Source organism: Vombatus ursinus, unplaced genomic scaffold (genome assembly GCF_900497805.2).
Source record: "Vombatus ursinus unplaced genomic scaffold, bare-nosed wombat genome assembly UNPS02014810.1, whole genome shotgun sequence".
NCBI classification, from domain to species: Eukaryota; Metazoa; Chordata; class Mammalia; order Diprotodontia; family Vombatidae; genus Vombatus; species Vombatus ursinus.
In genome coordinates, this window is record NW_020954588.1 from 29,726,060 (window position 1) to 29,744,301 (window position 18,242).

The following is an 18,242-nucleotide window of genomic DNA, read 5'->3' on the forward strand; positions in this document are numbered from 1 at the left end:
TGTGTGAAATTTCCCCAACTTCTCATTCTTTTCCCATTGGATTACATGATAATTTATATTTCCGTGACAACTACATTTTAGATACAAATATGTTAAAGACCTGTTGGGTTGCTTTAATATAATACTCCTATATCCTGATTTAAGGGGAGGGGGACAGATTATTTTAAACATACCAATCTTAGTTCTATGACCCAAATATTCAGCACTTTAATCAAGTGATTAAGAGAGGAAACAAAAATCATGAGCTTCATAAATCTAAATGATGTTCTCACTGAAATACTGGTTATATATATTGTACTATTACGACATCTGCCATACTAAGTTAAACATAAAATTCTTCTCTAGGAGGGCAGAGACCATAAAGAAAAAACCAGCATTAAACATACACAGAATTACAGGATTCTACAGAATTATGTTTTTTCAATTTTTCAGCCCCAAACTACCAGTTTTCTCTCCTCTCCTCTCACCCTCCAGTTTATTCTACACTCCAGCCCAACTCAACCAGTGACCCTCCCCCAAAATAGGCCATGTTTCGTTTCCTCTACACCTTAGGCTCACGGTCTCCCCTCCACTCAAAAAATACTCCATTCCCTACCTCGCCCCATATCCACCTGTGATATGTTACCTCCCACAACCTTCAAGGCTCCACTCAAAGGCTGCCTCTTCTGGGAAGCTGTGTCTGGATGCCCGTGGCCCACCGAAGACGAGGCCTCTTCCCCAGCTGACACGGTAACCTTTCCTCCTCCCCCCCCAGCTGATGTCACAGCCCTCCGTTCTCACCTGGGCTGCGTACTCAGCCTCCTTGTCTTTCTCTGAAGTTGAGTCACAGGTACACTTCTGCTTCATCACTTGCTCCAGTTTCTTCTCCAAGTCCCTCTGTTCAATGTAGAATTCCTCCATCCTCTGAGCGTGCTCAGTCTGCAGAGACTCCAGCTCTTTCTGTAAATTCTGCTGCTCTTCAGTGAGCTCCTTCATAGCTTGTGAACTGCTCAGCATTTCCACTTCCTACAAAAAAAAAAAATCAGAGATAAATTTTTACTTTACTTCTCTCCAGTTAAAATTTTCAACTCAGAAAACAGAAACACATTAGGCTATTATCACTAGCAAGGATACTATGGCAAGGATATAGAATATAGGTTTTTCAAAACTCCTGCCTAACTTGGCATTTTCATTGTCAAATTTCTAAATGTTCATGATTCTGAAAAGAGCTTCAGATAAAACATGGACTATCTGTGTATGGTTTACAATCTAGGCAGCAATAACCTGACTTTTCACGCTAACAAAGCAAATGAAACACAAAAAATAAAGGTTTTTTTGGCTAAATGGATAATCACTTGAACAAGTCTTACCATCTGAAGCTGCTGCTTCTTCTGTAAAATAGAATTCAATTTCTCTTGTTTTTGGACATAGGTTCTCATCACTTCCTCCATGATTTTCCCCTTATCGTCCTCACAACTGATATCCTTGATAATCGATGGCCATAGAGTTGGAGTCTCTTGGCCCCTTTCCCGTTTGCTGGTTTCTGCATCTGTACCACAAGCCTTGGGTTCCAATTTCCTTTTATTTGTAGAATTGGTTGACAAGGATGGATCTTTAAGGGGAAAAAAAACTAAGCAATTAAATAATTGAAAACCATCTTACTTAAAATATGGAAGGCAGAGTAAATACTATGGGTAATCTGCAGAATAAAAGGCAATTAAATGTAAGAGCTACGTAAGTGCATGTCCATTACTTAAGTATTTAGAATACAAAAATCAGATTTTTTTAAAAAATCTGATTTTTTTAGAGGGGGGGAATATGTTCAGGAAGGGAGATGATATAATAACATATTTTGGAAATTTCAATTAAAACATGGTTAAAACAAAATACTTGAGTCATCTTGAGAAGTCCTTGAGGACGACTGATCCTGTGAGCGTGCTCACCTAGACGGCTGCCGAGTTCTTGACTGGATTTGAGATCCATCTTCTCTTGCTCCTCGAGGGAAAGTTCTGGGTAAGAGGCGACTTTGCGAGATTTGCAGCTGGCATAAGATTTCTCAGGCTGCCCTGGCAGAGACCTGTTCCCTTCTGCCATTTTGGCCCCTGCTTTCGTGACCTCTTTACATGGCGACACAGCTGAAGTAAGCGACACATTTGGAGCAACCACTTTATCACACATGTACAGGTAGTAGCTGAGGAGACACAATGAGGAAAAAAATCAGGTTTAATTTTTAAATCTACAAGTAAAATGAAAATTGACAATTTTCCATTTTTTTATTCAAAATGTCTGCAAAGACGCAAGATAAAGAATGAAAGGAAGCAAACTGTCCAGAAAGCGACAAGAGCCTGTGCTAAATCAAGGTAAGGCAATAAAATTATCCACCCAAGGGGCCCCTGTCACTGCACAAAGAACCAAACACATCTTCTTCTGCACCCTTTTTGCATGGAAAAGGGTGGGAAAATCACTCCTTTAGCTCTCCCCTAAAACAACGGGGCTGAGCACAGAAAGGTTCACACACACTTGGGCACCACTGTGGTAGACGAGGCTGTCCCAGGACAGAGCAGTCACTTCTGGCTGCTTGTGAGGCCTATTTTTATCCCCAGAGCTGCTCCAAGGCCACAGAGAATCCACGCTCTGCTCCTGTGCGGCTGCTGTCTGGTTCAACACCATGCTGCTCGGATACAAGCCAGATCTCTTTGCAAGCCTCCCCGTGGTCCTAACTTCCTGGGGCTTCTGGCAACACCAGGAGGCTAAGTGGAATCTGACCTCAGCCCAGCTACTAGCAAGTGCACAAGAGCATGCACACTCACAGAAGGGGCAAAGCCCAAAGTACAAGGGTGCCTTTAAACTGATCCCACAAGATGATCTTCCCCAAATAGTTGAGCACTTGCATGACGACACATTAGGCTTACACACAATTAAAGGCAATGGGCAAGCCCGTGGTGGCCATGTACTATTGGGCTGGTCATTTAGCAAAATCTAGGGATAACTGGCAGAGAGCCGATGTACTCTACACACACACACACACACCCATTCGGAATGCTGGGTGTACCCTTGTGGAGGAGCCAGAGGACCTGGGTATCACACCAGGTAAAAAAGCACAGCAAGATTGTGAGCTGCACCACCAGAGGGAGGGAGGCCCCCTGCTGATGAGATCACAGGGCCATTGCGTTACAGCAGTAGTTAGTGAGGCTGAACACTGACCCGATGCTGCTTGGGAGGCTAATTAATTAACAGGCTTATGGGATAAGTTAATGAACATGAAAATACCAAATTATAATTACAAATGACTTATCCAATTAACAGTGCTAAATTATAGAACAAAGGAACTTTGTCACTGTGACATTAAAGAGGCTGCCTACAACATGGCAAATGCAACCCCCCGATTCCCTTTAACCCCGTCCCTTGGATTCCTGGTCCTCCAGTCGACTTCTTCCTTTAACTCTTCCTTTTTTTTTTAATCTCTCTCTGATTTTTTAATCTCTCTCTGATTCACCGTCCCTGGTACTCCCTCAACATGGCTAAGGACCAGCAGGCTTAATCCAACAGCCAAAGGCCTGCTTACAGCTCCACTTTCTCACTGGCCTCAAATCAAGTACTTCTGCCTTCACTCTATTCCCGGCCTCCCCACTCAGCCAGCTTCCTAGGTTCAAAGATGTCTTTCTTTCCTCCACTCTCCTGTTCTTCCGGACCATGCTTTAGACTGATGCTAGACTCATCATCTGCCGAGGGCCAGACATTTCAGGCCTTGCTCACAACCTTCAATGGCTCCCTCTTGTCTGCTGACCACAGCACTGATGGCCTGCCTGCCATGATCTGGTGCCACCTTCTCCTGAAAGTCATCTCTCGTGCTACTTGCTTTCGATAGTCTCTGCTTTAGCTGAGCTGGACGAGTCATACATTGTGCATGCCTACCTCCATCGCTTTCTAAACGTCATTCCCCTGACCTGCTCCATCTGTACCCATCATCCAATTTACCACGTGAGGCCAAACTCAGATGCTATCTCCTCTAGGTAGATAATACTCCATGACCCTCACCACCACCAATGACCTTTCCTTCCTCCATCCTCACATGTACATTGCTGGCCCCTGCCTGACACATTTGTGTACTATTGTTCATTAGTTATTTGTGTATTTCATATCTCCTCATTGATGGCTAAGCTTCATTAGAAGAGAATGTCATATTTAAACTTTATACTCCCCCCACTCCCCTCCAGAGGGTAGCATGGGGTTTTATACACAGCAGGCACTTAAAAAATGTCTAATGAATTTAAGTTCGGGGCATCCAGAGCAAGGCAAGGGTCTCTCCATTTCCAGACTTGGTGAATGCATATTATCCAAGAGAAAAACTGAGTAACAAGAGAAAATGAAGTTACAAATCGTGGATGTTCTCAGTGAAAAGATGAAAAATTCTTATGTGGATCTGAAGCTACTAAGAAAGCTTCTATGTATGAGAGTAAACATTTAAAAGGTAATCTTAGAGGAAAGGCAATTCACATACTTCTAAAGATGATGCAGTTAGAAGAAAGCCCACACCAATGGACTCTTCCTCTAGGACCTGGAACACTCAACAGGACTCAACGGACTGGAAAACTAAAACACCCATCTCCATTCTCAAGCTTTCCTGTACCTTTAGGCAAATTTACCACCAAACTGCATTGTATTAATTTTGCTATGCTAACAAATATAAACTAAAATATATGTCTACCCAAAATGCCCTTTTTCAAAAATGTCAATTTTGTGTTTTTAAAGTCAACTTTTGAATAACTGAAGAAAGAAGAAGTTAAAAAAGATGACTGCTTACCTGGGATGGATGAATGGAGGAGGCTGAGAAACGGAGTCACCTTCCTGCTTTATAACTGGATACCATGACGGCAATTCCAGCCCTGGGGGTGTGTCTGCCTGCAAAAGAGGGAAGGACACACAGTATTATTCAATATTCATCTTCTAATATATCAGTTCTTCTTAAATGAAAAAATATGCAATAATGTAGTTTCACCAAGCATACAAATATAACTGTTCATAAGTTAACAGAATTTTTTCAACGTATAGAATTCATGAATTATCCAAAGTGCATTTGCAAGTACATAACCCCCCTAAACTTACAAAATTCCCATTCTACTTTGTCCCTGCAATTGCCAGCAGCCAGAATGCTCCCCTACCACACTGCAAGTGCTCAATTCTAATAAACTAAACAATGTTCCATACTATTTTGACAGAGGCTGAAATCAAGACCGTTTTGCCCTTCTGATGTAACAGCACCCACCAAAAGGGGCCATCCATCAGCAGAGTAATTCCTCCTTCAACAGCTAGGACAGACAAGTCAGCAAGCTTTTATCCAGAAGCAGCACCCAAAGGTGCTAGGAAGGGGAAAAGAAGCAAAGGAAAAAGAGCTCTCACTGCTTTTTTAATGTGGGGGGGGGGGCAAGTTCCCTTCACAAACATATTTCTGTATTACAGTAATTATCATATTCTTAAGGGAAAAAACAGGCACAGATGATGGCAGGAGAGAAAAATAGCAAGAAGATGGGAATGGATAGGAAAGAAAGGGCAAATCAGATGGGATGAGGGCAATGGAGAGAATTAGTATAAGGGAGGACAAGAGAAGAGAGAGGGAAAATATGAGAGTACATCCCATTTGCCAACCATATCGCACCAAGGAGACTAGACATCCTAGCCAAATCTCTGGCCATGCCTGGGGAAGACGTACTGAATTACAAGAGACTAGACATAGAGCTTTTGCCTTGTACGATCCCAGTTACTTCTACTAACAGGAGAGATTATGATATCTGCCATCTAATCTTCATAACAATCTATAACTAAAGTGAAAAGAATCACAATGCAGTGTACTTAACACAAATGGAGTTTCTTCATCTTAATAAAATCAAAGACTAACAGAACTAGAAAGGACGATAAAAGATCATCTGATCCCTCTAGACCAGAACACGTCCAGTCCCTTCCTATGACTTTCCAGGAACATCCTGCAGTGGCCCACACAGGGACCTTATACCCATTCCACAGCAGATGGCAAAACTTTGGAGCTGCACCTGACCTCTCTCCCCTCCAGTCTCCTCCACCCCGCTCTATCAGCAGATGTCCTGGACTCTCACTTTCCTGGGAAGAGCTAAGCCATCTGCTGGAAGCTCCCCTCCTCTGTCTCCTATTTCCGAACTCCTCCTCTCCCTCATCACCACCCTGGCCTTCACTCTTTTCTCTAAGAAGAGGTGGTCCTTGCTGCCAAGGTCAACCCTTTGACCAGTACTTTCAACCCTAGGCTCCCATCTCCTCCAGGAAGGAACTCTGGTGATCATTTCCACCCACCCAGTCTTCTCTCTTCCTATCTCCTGGTTCTTTCCCTGCCACCTACAAACATTTTCTAGTCTAACCCATCCTTTAAAAAAACCCTCACTGGCCTCTGTTATGCCATCAGGCTGTCATCCTAGAGCTCCCTTCTTTCATTGTCAACTTCTAAAAACATCTACGTTCCCTGCCTCACCACCTACTCGCTTCTGAAGCTTCACAGCCTGGCCTCTGATCCCACAACCCCACTAAAATGAGCTTCCGTGTCAGATACTACTCTCTCTGGATTCTCTTCTTACCTGGTTTTTAATACCTCAGTCCCCTATGCTGAGTCATCATTAAACTTGGATTCCCACACACTCTCTTCCCCACCAAGACACTGTCCTGGTGCCTCTGCCCTTCTCTCTTGATGATCTCACCACGTCTCATGGGTCTAATATTCTCATTTCTTTGAAGGTAACTATCAAATCTATATATCTAGCCTTAATTCTTCCTGAAGTCAAGACCCATGTTCTTGACTGTTTACTCACATCTGCACCTGGATATTCCACAGATATCTCAAATTTAAAATTTAAAATGTCTAAAATTGTAAAATTGTATTTCTAAAAAGGTCTGATCCTCCTAGTCACTGTTCATATCCCGAGTTTTCTTTCTCCCTCACTGCCCCCAATATTCAATCAACTGCCAAGTCTGCTGATTCTCCCTCCATTAACCTCTCCCACCCATCCCCTTCTTTCTACTCACATGGCTATTGTATTTCCATACCCTCCCTCTCTCCCCTAGAATACTGTAATTGGTTTCCCTGACTCCAGAATCTCCCTTCTCTGATCCACCTGCCCACCTGCCAAAGTAATCTTCCCAGGGCACAGGTCTGGCCCTGGTGGCACCCCCTGTCTATTATAGACCAACTAGGCCAGACTTTGCTTGGCACTCACACCTCATTTCTGACCTATTTCACTATTCCCCTTTACAGACTCAAATTTCTGCTCAAAATGGACTGCTTCATAACTCCACCTCTGAGCTTTCACAAGCCATTCTCCATGCCTGGAATATATTCTTTTCCTTATTTCTGCCTCAGAGGAAACTTGTCTTCCTTTGCTCCATGGTCAATGTCCTCACGAAGCCTTTCCTGGGCCACTTCCTCAGGTGCCAAAGCTTTGCCCCTTCCTTCTTTTCTTCTACCATACTGACTTGTACACAACTTGTATTCCATTGGTAGAATGTAAGCTCCTTGAGGGGACAGCTAGGTGGTGCAGTGGTTAGAGCGCATGACCTGGAGTCAGGAAGACCTGAGTTCAAATCTGGCCTCAGACACCTACTGATTATGTGACCCTAGGCAAGTCACTTAACCCTGTTTGCCTCAGTTTCCTCATCTGTAAAATGAGCTGGAGAAAGAAATGTTAAATCACTTGGCCAAAAAAGCCCCAAATGGGGTCACAGAGAGTCAGACACGACTGACCAACAATCACAATGGCTCCTTGAGAGCAGGCACTATTTCATTCTTGCCTCTGTATATCCTTCATACTCATAGGCACTTAATATTGGATGAACTGAACAAGACAGAAATGAAGCCAAGTTCTAAGAACAGTGACTCTATCACCCATCCCTCCTTTCCTTCAGGAAATTTTTTAAAAGAAAAAAAAATCCTGTAATTTGTTCAACAGACACCCAGGTTACAGATTATGAATGACAGAAAGACAAAGGATCAGGAAGACAGAGAGGGTTGCCGGGTGCCCACCTGTCCTTACACTGCCTCCCTCCCCTGCCTGGGATGTTTGGTCTTTGTGTTCACAGCTTCATTGAGACAGTGTTTCAAGTGCACACAAAAATCATTTGATATTAATCTGCCATAAATTGCTACTATGCAAGTTTTTTGTAAGAATGTGCTCTAGTTATTTCTATTTGCTACAATGTTATCTTTCAAATCTTTACACATCAAATGGCACTTCAAATTTTTAAAAATGATTCCCCGCACCCCAGCTGACTGTTGCATACCAAAGGCCAGTGACAGAGGATCACACAAGAGAAAACTGTGATTATATTAAAAAGGTTTTCCATTGAAAAGTCTGCTGCAGTAAAAATTAAGAGGGAAACAGGTAACTAGGAAAAATCTTTGCAACAAATTTCTCTGATAAAGATCTCATATCCAAGACACATAAAGAATTGATTCAAATTGATAAAACCAAGAGCCATTCCCCAAGAGATAATGGTCAAAGGATACAAACAGGCAGTTTTCAAAGGAAGACGCCCAAGCTATCAACAACCATATCATGTAAAAGAAAATGCTCTAAATCACAAATAATTAGGAAAATGCAAATTAAGACAGCTTTGACTTTCCACCTCCCTTGACCCAGACTGGTCAAGATGACAAAAGAGGAAAATGAGAAATGTTGAAGGGACTTTAGGAAAACATTTATACTAGAACACAGTTGGTGACAGTTGGGAATTGATCTAGTCATTCTGGAAAGCAACTGGGAACTATATTCAAAAAGTTCCTAAAACACATATCTCCTTTGACCCCACTACACCATGACTGGGCCTCTACTGCCAAAGAAATTAAAGAGAGAGGAAAAGGCCCAATCTGTAGATTACAGGTCTGACTGTGTCCCCCTAAATTCCAGGGGCTCACTATCATCATATCCAATATAAAGATCAAATATAAAATCCTCTGACATTCAAAGTCCTTCATACCCTGTCTCCCCTCCCCCACCTATCTAGTGACACTAGCCTCCTTGAGGGTCTTTGAACAAGATACTACTATTCCCAACTCCAGACATCTTCCCTGGCTGCCTCCCTATGCCTGGAAGGCTCTGCCTCCTCTTTTCCACCTCCTGGCTTCCAGGAACTCCCTGCTAAAATCCCACCTAGCGCCTTCCCTCGGTTGATTGTCTTTCATTCATGTTTATGTTTGTTCAGTTGCTTGTATATCGTCTCCACTATTAGACTCTGAGATCCTTGAGGGCAAGGAACTGTCTTTACCTTTCTATCTCCAGCTCTTAGTACAGTGCTGGCATATGGCAGGAACTTAAATAAAAGCTTGTTGACTTGACTGGAGTTGAAACTCCTTCCACCAAATCAGGTCTGAACCTCTCTTAGAGAGCTGTCCGGGACACACAGCCAGTTTGTGTCAAGGGCAGGACTTGAACACAGTTCTTCCTGCTTTCAACACTAACTGCCTAGCCACTACACCACGAAGCCCTTCTAGAAACTGGTGGGTTTTCCCCTTAGAAATATAGCCAAATATGTGGAATCTCAACCAAGCCTTCCCACAAATCTCTTTTGGCATCTAAATTTAAGAGACTCTCATTCTGACCTAAGTAAATTCTGAGACCTCCAATGTTATTGTGCATGGGGAGGGGGGTGGGGGGGAGTTCACCTTTCTTTATGCCATGTCCAAGTGTTACTTTACTTGTACAATTCTTTACTTAATCAACTCTACAAAAAAAGATAACTATTGGGACCTTAGAGTTTATCTTCCTACACCAACACCAGTATTATATTTCTCCCCACTACCCATCCCTCCAGGCTGCATCTTTCAATGAACTACAAAGGAATCCCTAGAATTATTGGGAGAATGCTGTACCAAATGAATTGCACAAAGGATGGGAAAAAAATACATGAAAGTGACTATAATAAAATGATTGAGGTTAATACTAAGTTTGGCTATAGTAAACAATAAAAGTAAACAATAAATTATCCTAACTGCATGTTAGGAGCAATTAAGGAAACACATACTAAAGCAATGAACAACATTCACAGATGCAGAATAGATTCTCTTATCCCTTCTGTATTTGTGTCAACTGACAAATTAGGGCTTCAAAAAGGAACAAAGTGATTCTGCTGCATAGCAGTGAGGCAGCTATAAAGCAGGAATAAAAATGAGTTCAAGCAACAGTGATCTGGCCCCATGCCTTTCAACAGGGCAGGAAGTTGTATATTTCATCTATTTAGCCACAGAACGCACCATGCTGCTTAACAAAGAAACAGATCAAGGTAAAGCCTGCTGATTACCATTCCCAAAGGTAGAATGTTTACCTCTGGTACACAAACTAAATTTCAGATGCCTCAACCCAATTTTTTTTTTCTTTTTGGCTAGGCAATGGGGTTAAGTGACTTGCCCAGGGTCACACAGCTAGTGTTATGTGTCTGAGGCTGGATTTGAACTGCTCTATCCACTGCACCACCTTGCTGCCCCAAAAATGTGTCTTGCTTATTTATTTTTATGCTTTTTGGTGAGGCAATGGGGTTAAGTGACTTGCCCAGGGTCACACAGCTAAGTAAGTGTCAAGTGTCTGAGGCTGGATTTGAACTCAGGTCTTCCTGACTCCAAGGTCAGAGCTCTATCCACTGCGCCACCTAGCTGCCCCCTCAACCCAATTTTTCAAAATCTCTCTTTAATTTATGAAACTATATAAAATTTCTTAAAATGGAAGGAAAGATTCATTTAATTAGGATTTATCAGAAATGGTTGACTTTTTAAATCTAGTTAAAAGTCCTCAGTAGTACATGAACTGATACAAAGTGAAGTGAGCAGAACCAGGAGAACATTGTACACAGTAACAGCAATATTGTATGATGAAGAACTGTGAATAACTTAGCTATTCTCAGCAACACAATAATCCAAGGCAATCTCAAAGGGCTCATGATGAAAAATGCTATCCATCTCCAGAAAGAACTGGAGTCTGAATATAGATCAAAGCATACTATTTTTTACTTTATTTTTAAGGGTTTCTTTCACAACATGACTAATATGAAATGTTTGCATAATTTCACATGTATAACCTATATCAAATTGCTTACTATCTCAGGGAGAGGAGAGAGGAGAAAATTTGGAGCTCAAATTTTTTTTTTAAATTGATTTTTAAAATTGTTTTTACATGTAATTGGGGGGGAAATTAAATATTATTTTTTTAAAAGTCCTAAGCAAGAAGTGTTCCTTTCCAAATGTTTATCTCCCTCTTTGATTTAACACGATGTCTTGATCAAAACTCCTTTAAGAAGTGAATCTTCTAATAAATACCCAGTGTACAATGATCATGTAACAATCTGTATTAGTCTCTCAGATGGAAAATAATGTAAATTACATTTGGGAAGAAAATTTAAATAGCACATTCTTCACTCTATTTTCTGCACGAAGGAGCATGCCTAATTGAATATGTTTTGTTGATAAGTTACTAAGTTTAGAACCTTAAAATTTTAAAGTATTAAGAACCATTTCATCCATCTCCAGTTTCACGCACAAATATTGCAACTTGTACTAAAACTCAAATGTTTCAAAATTATTAGCTACTATGCTCAAAAATTAAAGAAATGTGAAATGGTTACTGCATAAATAAATAATTGGGTCTTAACCTGGGGTCTGTAAAAATGGTTTTTGAAAAATATACATTTTGACAACTTAATTTCAAATAATTGGTTTCCTTTGTGTGTAAAAAGCAATCACAGTGAACCCTAGAAGGGGCTCTAGAGTTCACTAGAGTGTCAAAAGGGGTCAGTTACACCAGAAAGATAAAGAATTTCTGCTATAGTCTAATTATTCTGTCATCACACATTAACCTGATTTATTTTTCACCACTTTAAAATCATGTCCTTTCAAATCTGTTCCAGTAACATACCAAATAAAATGGGAAACACTTCCTCATAGTCATGCTGGGATCAGCATGGGCTGCCCTACTAATCACAAGTGCAGATCACAACCTCTGCCAGCCTCAGCAGAGCCTTCATGGGTTACTGTGGCCAAAAAATGTTGTGGCTTGGTAGCCAACATTCTGACAACCGTGAGGCTCTCTAAAGAGCCGCCAGTCTAGCACCAGACCCATGGGAGCCCTTCCAGATTGGTAGGCCCCAGTACTCCACTCCCATGCCATGATGCGACAGTGGACTTCAAGAGTGTTAGTATGTTACAAAAGATCTATCCAGAATCAAACACTTACTGAAGACTTTCCCTAATAGTTTTAATATCAGGAATTAGAAAATTAATGCTACAGTAGATAAATGTCAGAAAATATATTTAATATCAAAATCATACTAGATAACAATAAGGAAGGGCTATAATTAAACCCTCAATTGCCATGTCCACAAGACTCACAAACAACCACTAAGAGCGGAAAGATAGATGTACAAAGGATGGTATTCACTACTTTATCCAAAATGTTCACTGAATAACAGATTCACAAATAAATGTATCTATCTAGTGAATAATCTATCAGTATCACTCACACACATGTAAAATCAGTAGTCTACATTCCTTAATGCCTGTTACATGAAGAAAATTCAATTCTCACTATTTACTCCTGATGTGATATTGGCTAATGATTCCAAGCATGCAGGGATGTGCTGACCCACTCAGTTAATTAATGAAACTTTAGGCACAGAGTGAACATACCTGTTTTAACAATTTTTTCCTATGTGTAGTAGTAAGAAATTCAAGTGCTCAATACAAGAAAATTTCAGTAAAACACAAAAAGCACACTATTAGACAGCTAGCCCTAAAAAAAAAAAAAATACAGAAAAACTAAACACCTTAGTATATCAGATTTCCTCCAGCTCTCACTATGTTATAGATGAGCAATTCAACAACTAAAATATAGAGAAGTGTTACAAAGTAACTAGAAAACATACTACATGAACTCTATGTACAGGATTTTTAAAAATAGCTCAGCTTTCCTGCTCTCCACCCCAAGAGGAACAATGGTCTTAAAGTGAAAAAGAAAACACATGTGTTGTTGGCCATGGCTTATGTGTGGGTGATTTGCCTGACTATACTTACTTGTTATAAGGACTGTGTCTTTTCTTTTCTTTTCTTTTTTTTACTTAGAGGGATGGAAGCATAGAGGGGAGGCTAGTGATAATATTACTAAAAAAAAAAAGTGGGTCATTGAAACATTTTTTTAAAATGCAAAGAAGAGAACAGAAGGTTAAAAGGAGATACAGACAAGTAGGCTAGCTTTGAAAGTAACATGCTGAATTTATTTTATATTAAAAAAAACCAAGCTGTACATAAGAGATTCATATTTCCTGATTTATCCTCTTTTTATGTTCTACTTTATGTATAGAAACGTTCTTTTTTTGGTGTTTGTTAAATTCGGAATTTTCTTAAATAAATAAAATGAAGGGCTTGAGCTTCTGCTATCTTTTTCAACATCTTTTGAAAATAAAAATTAAATTTAAAAAATCTCAGCTTTGTACACAATCACATGCCAATCATTAGTTTTAACATATTTAATGTAAAAAAAAAGTGACAAATGTAATCCAAGCCCTTCTGTTGCTTCTGTTACCTTATTGCGAGGCCTGAAGCAAATTAAAATGATGGTAGGTTTCGATTTAGCTTTAAATGCCTGGTGCTCGTACCTGTCATCTAACTGAATGAGCCTTTTGTAGGCTGGAAAGGCACAAAAGTGTTATGATAAATGTGCAGCTCTTGCTTTAAACTATCAACAAGAAACAAAGTGCAAAACAGCTAGTTGATAATGCTCCTGTATATCAAAACTCTAAGAAAATCCACTACAACCTTATTTTTTTCCTTTTTGTAAGACCAGAGAATTGTCAAATTCTTTTCTCAGGCTAGAATTCTGTCATGCTCAATCAAGATAGGGATCGGCCTCTGGAATGTGGCTGAAGAAATTCCACCAGTGCAGGTGAGTCTTGGACAGTCAGTAGCCTAAAGCACACTGAGAAGACAGTCAGGATGTGTTTGGGGTGGGACTTGAACCCGGGCCTGCCTGGCTTTAAGATCAGCTCTCTCTTCATTATGCTGTTATTCAATACTTTATCAAAAGGACCAGCTGCTTGGAAACCTTTCATCACTGAGCTAGTTTATCATTGATATAACACGTATTAAGCACTCGTGACATACGACATAAAAAGACTGCTGATTCTCAGTGACAGTGACAAGCTTTGACTTGTGCCTCCTCCATGAAGCCTCAGCCCAGCTTTGGGTCCCTCGCTCCTCAGATTTTCCCAGACCCCTTGGTCCAGTTCAACCCTTTGCCCTATCCCTCCCAACCTTGTAGGGTATTTATCTGTGCGCAGATGCCATCCCTCACAATGGGAGCTCTTCAATGTTTGAGGGGGGCTAGCTCCCTAGTGCTGAGCACTGTTTTCACACTGTAGATGATAATTAAAATAAATTCACAATCCCAACTAAAAAATACATTTTTCCCAAAGAGAAAAATATTATAGCTCATATAAAAAGACAAGACAGACAAGGAAAGAAGAAAAATATGTACCCAAAATAACCACACTTCATTAAGTTACAGACTTAGGATAATTATTACACGGTCTGTCACCAAATGATGTACATTTAGAATTCTGTCAAGTCATGATTGAGAAGCAGAGCATACCATTTAGACTTTCCACATGACAGAAGTTTTTAGATAAAGCTTTTATTTTAGATAGATCAAAGCATTTTGGAGATGCCATAAATACTTCCCTCATTTGGATTCCATTAATCTCAGTAATCACAGATATCACAGGATTTTAAGGCTGGAAGGGAAAATACGAGTCCATTTCCTTCATTTTACAAATGAAAAAAATGGAAGCCCAGACTAGTCAAGTGACTCACTCAGAAACACAAAATCTCAGAGTTGGATGGACCCTCAGCCTGAAACTGAAGAGATAGCTCACTCTCTCCCCCAAATCAAAGAAGTAATGAAAAGGAGGGCCAAGATCTGTGCCCTGGCCTTCTGACTCTAAATCAGATATGCTTTTTCTTTATAGAGCAATTAAACCAGAAAGTCTAAGTAGCCTCATCACTCAAAAGATGTGAACAAAATATCAGAAGGTAAACAAAGGCAGGAGGGAGATGGTAGAAACAGAGCCCGTGTGAAATTCCAAGGATCATTAAGAAAAGGTCATGAAGTTACCACTTTCAAGGTCACTGAGAACCTGCAGATGTTATTTCCACCTTTATGGTGAACACACTCCCTCCAGGTGGGTTTCAGCACTTTCCCAGTAGGTAGTGAGCAGGCTGCTTGAACCTCGGGCTACAAAGAAGGGCTTCTTAAATATAAATTATAATATGGATTTACCAATATCTAATTTACCTGCCTCACAGTAAATTTTAATAGTCAGATGAAAATGTATCTAAAACTACTTTATAAACTAAAATCTGCACTATAAAGTTGTCAAATGTTCTTCTGACCACGAAGGTTCAAGCTTCCACCTCAGAAATTATTTTGCATGAAAATTGCACATTGGTGATTCAATGCCAAAAAGAAAAATTATATCGGAAGTATAATTCTGAAATTGGAGGTAGGGTTAGATGTCTTTTGTATCCCCTCCAGTGCTACAGAAAGCAAACAATGAAGATTTATTGACTGGTGTATAAGTCAAAGCTGAAAAAGAATCCTTCACTATTAGCTTCCATTACGATTTCGTTTTTATTGCTTTTAACATTCTGAGGCCAAATTATTATTCTAGAGTTTATCTATATGGAATAATGTTCTGAATAAAGATTAAATGTAGATTTAAGCTATTTTTGATCCTTAAATGGAGTTTATCACAGTTCATTAACATTTAACTTACAAATGACTTCAAGTCCCTGACTCACAAACTCTTCAGTTTATAATAGAGTTTAATGAAACTGAAACCACCCAAATTCTTTATACCTTCTGTAGTATTTCCAGATACATAACTAATTAATGCACACATAGCTAACAAAATACCGTTCACTGGTTACACTGAGTTACAGCATTACCCAGGAAAGATTGCTTTTTACCCAAGACAAACACTCTACATTTACCCTCTTTTTATTCTCCTCTCTCATTTCTACGCCCAGTGACACGTTTATATATAAGACAACTAGTTTGACTTTGCCTCTATTACTTCCAAAAATCCTTTTTTTTTTTTTTTTTAGGAGGGAAAGCCAACTTGTGATGAATGATTTATTTCTTAAACCATAAGGTGGCACTATTCCCAAACAACTTCTAAACATCTGACTCACAGCAGTTCTTCCAAATGCCACTAGTGGAAACATGAACCACCAGTGCCATAGCAAAGGGACAATCGGAACTGGCCTCAGCTCTGTTAAGATGCTCAGCCAAAAAGGCTCTCTTTTTCCAGGTAGACTGAAACCGTTATTTCACCCTGAAGCAGGTCCCGCTTACTCCAAATTCTCAGCCCCATAACCAAACCTTTTAACCAGCAAGTTCCAACTCACTAAGTACTACAAAAAATGGCAACAGTTTCTAATCCTTCTATCACACTTGTAGTCAACAGCTTTCTGGCATACATTCAGTCAAACTACTTAAGGACTGAACTGTTACTATGTATAAAAAAGAAGGCACATGCTACATTTGAACCTTTAAGGCGCCCTTCCACTCTCTGAAAACCTTGTGTATCCATTCATCGTTATGGGGAGAGTTGGCTAAGTCCTAAGTTACCTTTTAGTAAAAGAGCTTTCATTTTCACCTACATTATCTTATTCCAACACATAAGCTCAATTTAAGCTTCTAAAAATGTTTTCCCATGTGTCCCTCAAGTGGGCCCATGTACTTTGCTCTTACAATGTTCCCTATCTAACCTGCCATCTACTTATTGGACACCTCATCCCCAATTACCCCCAATTTATCTATGAAATAGTTAATAAGTATGAAATTATGAATTATGAATTATGAGATAGTAACAATTTTCTGGAAGAGTAAAAACTTACTACAAGTGATGTAGCAAATAAAGCCCAATACTAGCTAATGATACTTAATAAGAACACTAGTTAAAATACATTTTAGTGTAGCACTGTATTGAGTTACCCAGACAACTGATTTGTACCAACCAGCAAACCTGTGAGGAAAATCTATGTGTTCCACTGGTAACGTTGTTATTTCACACACCAAAAAGGTCAAGAGTTTCAAGAAGGGAAATAGGTATAGATTTTGCACTATCTCCTGAAGGAGTAATGATTATTGATAAAGAAAATGCAAAGCTATGATTAATTGTGTAGAGAACATTTTTTTAAGTTAGATTTTAGAAAATGTTACAAAATAAGAACATTAATCCTCATTTTAGCTTCTTTGGTTTTTTTTTCTAAAAACCTCACTAATCCTGTAGGTATAAGGGTGGAACCAAAACAAATTCATGAAAAATCACAATTAGGAAATGTCCCTTAATGTCAACATTATGAAATCTATATTTAATATGCTTTTTTATAATCTTTCTCTCAGATAAGCCAGAGGCAAACTTGATTTCAACCTCTGACTGATTAAAGAATTTATAATCTAAAGCAACAGGATTTACCATATAATTTTAAAAGGACAACAAGATATGTGCTTACTATTTGTGTGTGCTCTAAGTAACCAGTGGTCGCTTCTAACTAAACCATTAAAAGAGGGAAGGGGAGAATAGCTTTAATTTACAGAAAGCAACAGGGGGAAAAATCCATCCAAGCAGATCTCATAGCAAATAATTTTTCATTGACAGACTTAGAAGTACACTCAGACATTTAAAGATAACAGGAAAATAATAAAATATATATATATATATATCCCCAAAGTCTAGGATTTTACTCACTACAATCACGAAAAGATTCAAGACCTTGGAAGCTCTGTCCCTAGACATTCATCTTCACTGCATGCACCTCCTTGTATTTCTTATTCTACTTAAAATTATTTAGAAATATCAACAATTTTTCCAAGTAAAGGAAAGCGTAAAAGATATAAGGGTGCCATTTTGCTTCTTCCTCATCAAGATTACTTCAGTTCCGTGAAACAAGGAGCAACAGTCTATTAATTTTAAAGCTTTTTTTTTAAATAAAATCTAGAGTTCATACCTTCAGCAATATAAACACAAATTAAAGTACCAATTGTTCTGGCTTGCAAAATAAATATAATTCTATCTATACAATAGATACTAATACGTGAAAGACATTGTTAAAACATGAAGGCAGAAAGGTGTTTGTTTTTGGTCATACCATGGCCAAGCGTGTGTGTGTGTGTGTGTGTGTGTGTGTGTGTGTGTGTGTGTGTGTG

The 18,242-nt window shown here is 39.5% G+C and overlaps 1 protein-coding gene across 2 annotated transcripts in view; it reads right to left on the reverse strand.

Moving 5' to 3' along the window:
- Positions 1 to 18,242, reverse strand: part of SKIL (SKI like proto-oncogene) — a 27,558-nt gene that overhangs the window by 1,355 nt on the left and 7,961 nt on the right. For both annotated transcript variants that reach the window (XM_027875881.1, XM_027875880.1), the window contains exons 4-7: positions 4,784 to 4,881; positions 1,923 to 2,170; positions 1,350 to 1,591; positions 781 to 1,005 (exon numbers count right to left, since the gene is read on the reverse strand). In XM_027875881.1, the coding sequence (XP_027731682.1) occupies positions 781 to 1,005; positions 1,350 to 1,591; positions 1,923 to 2,170; positions 4,784 to 4,881 (813 nt within the window). The remainder of the gene's footprint in view (positions 1 to 780; positions 1,006 to 1,349; positions 1,592 to 1,922; positions 2,171 to 4,783; positions 4,882 to 18,242) is intronic.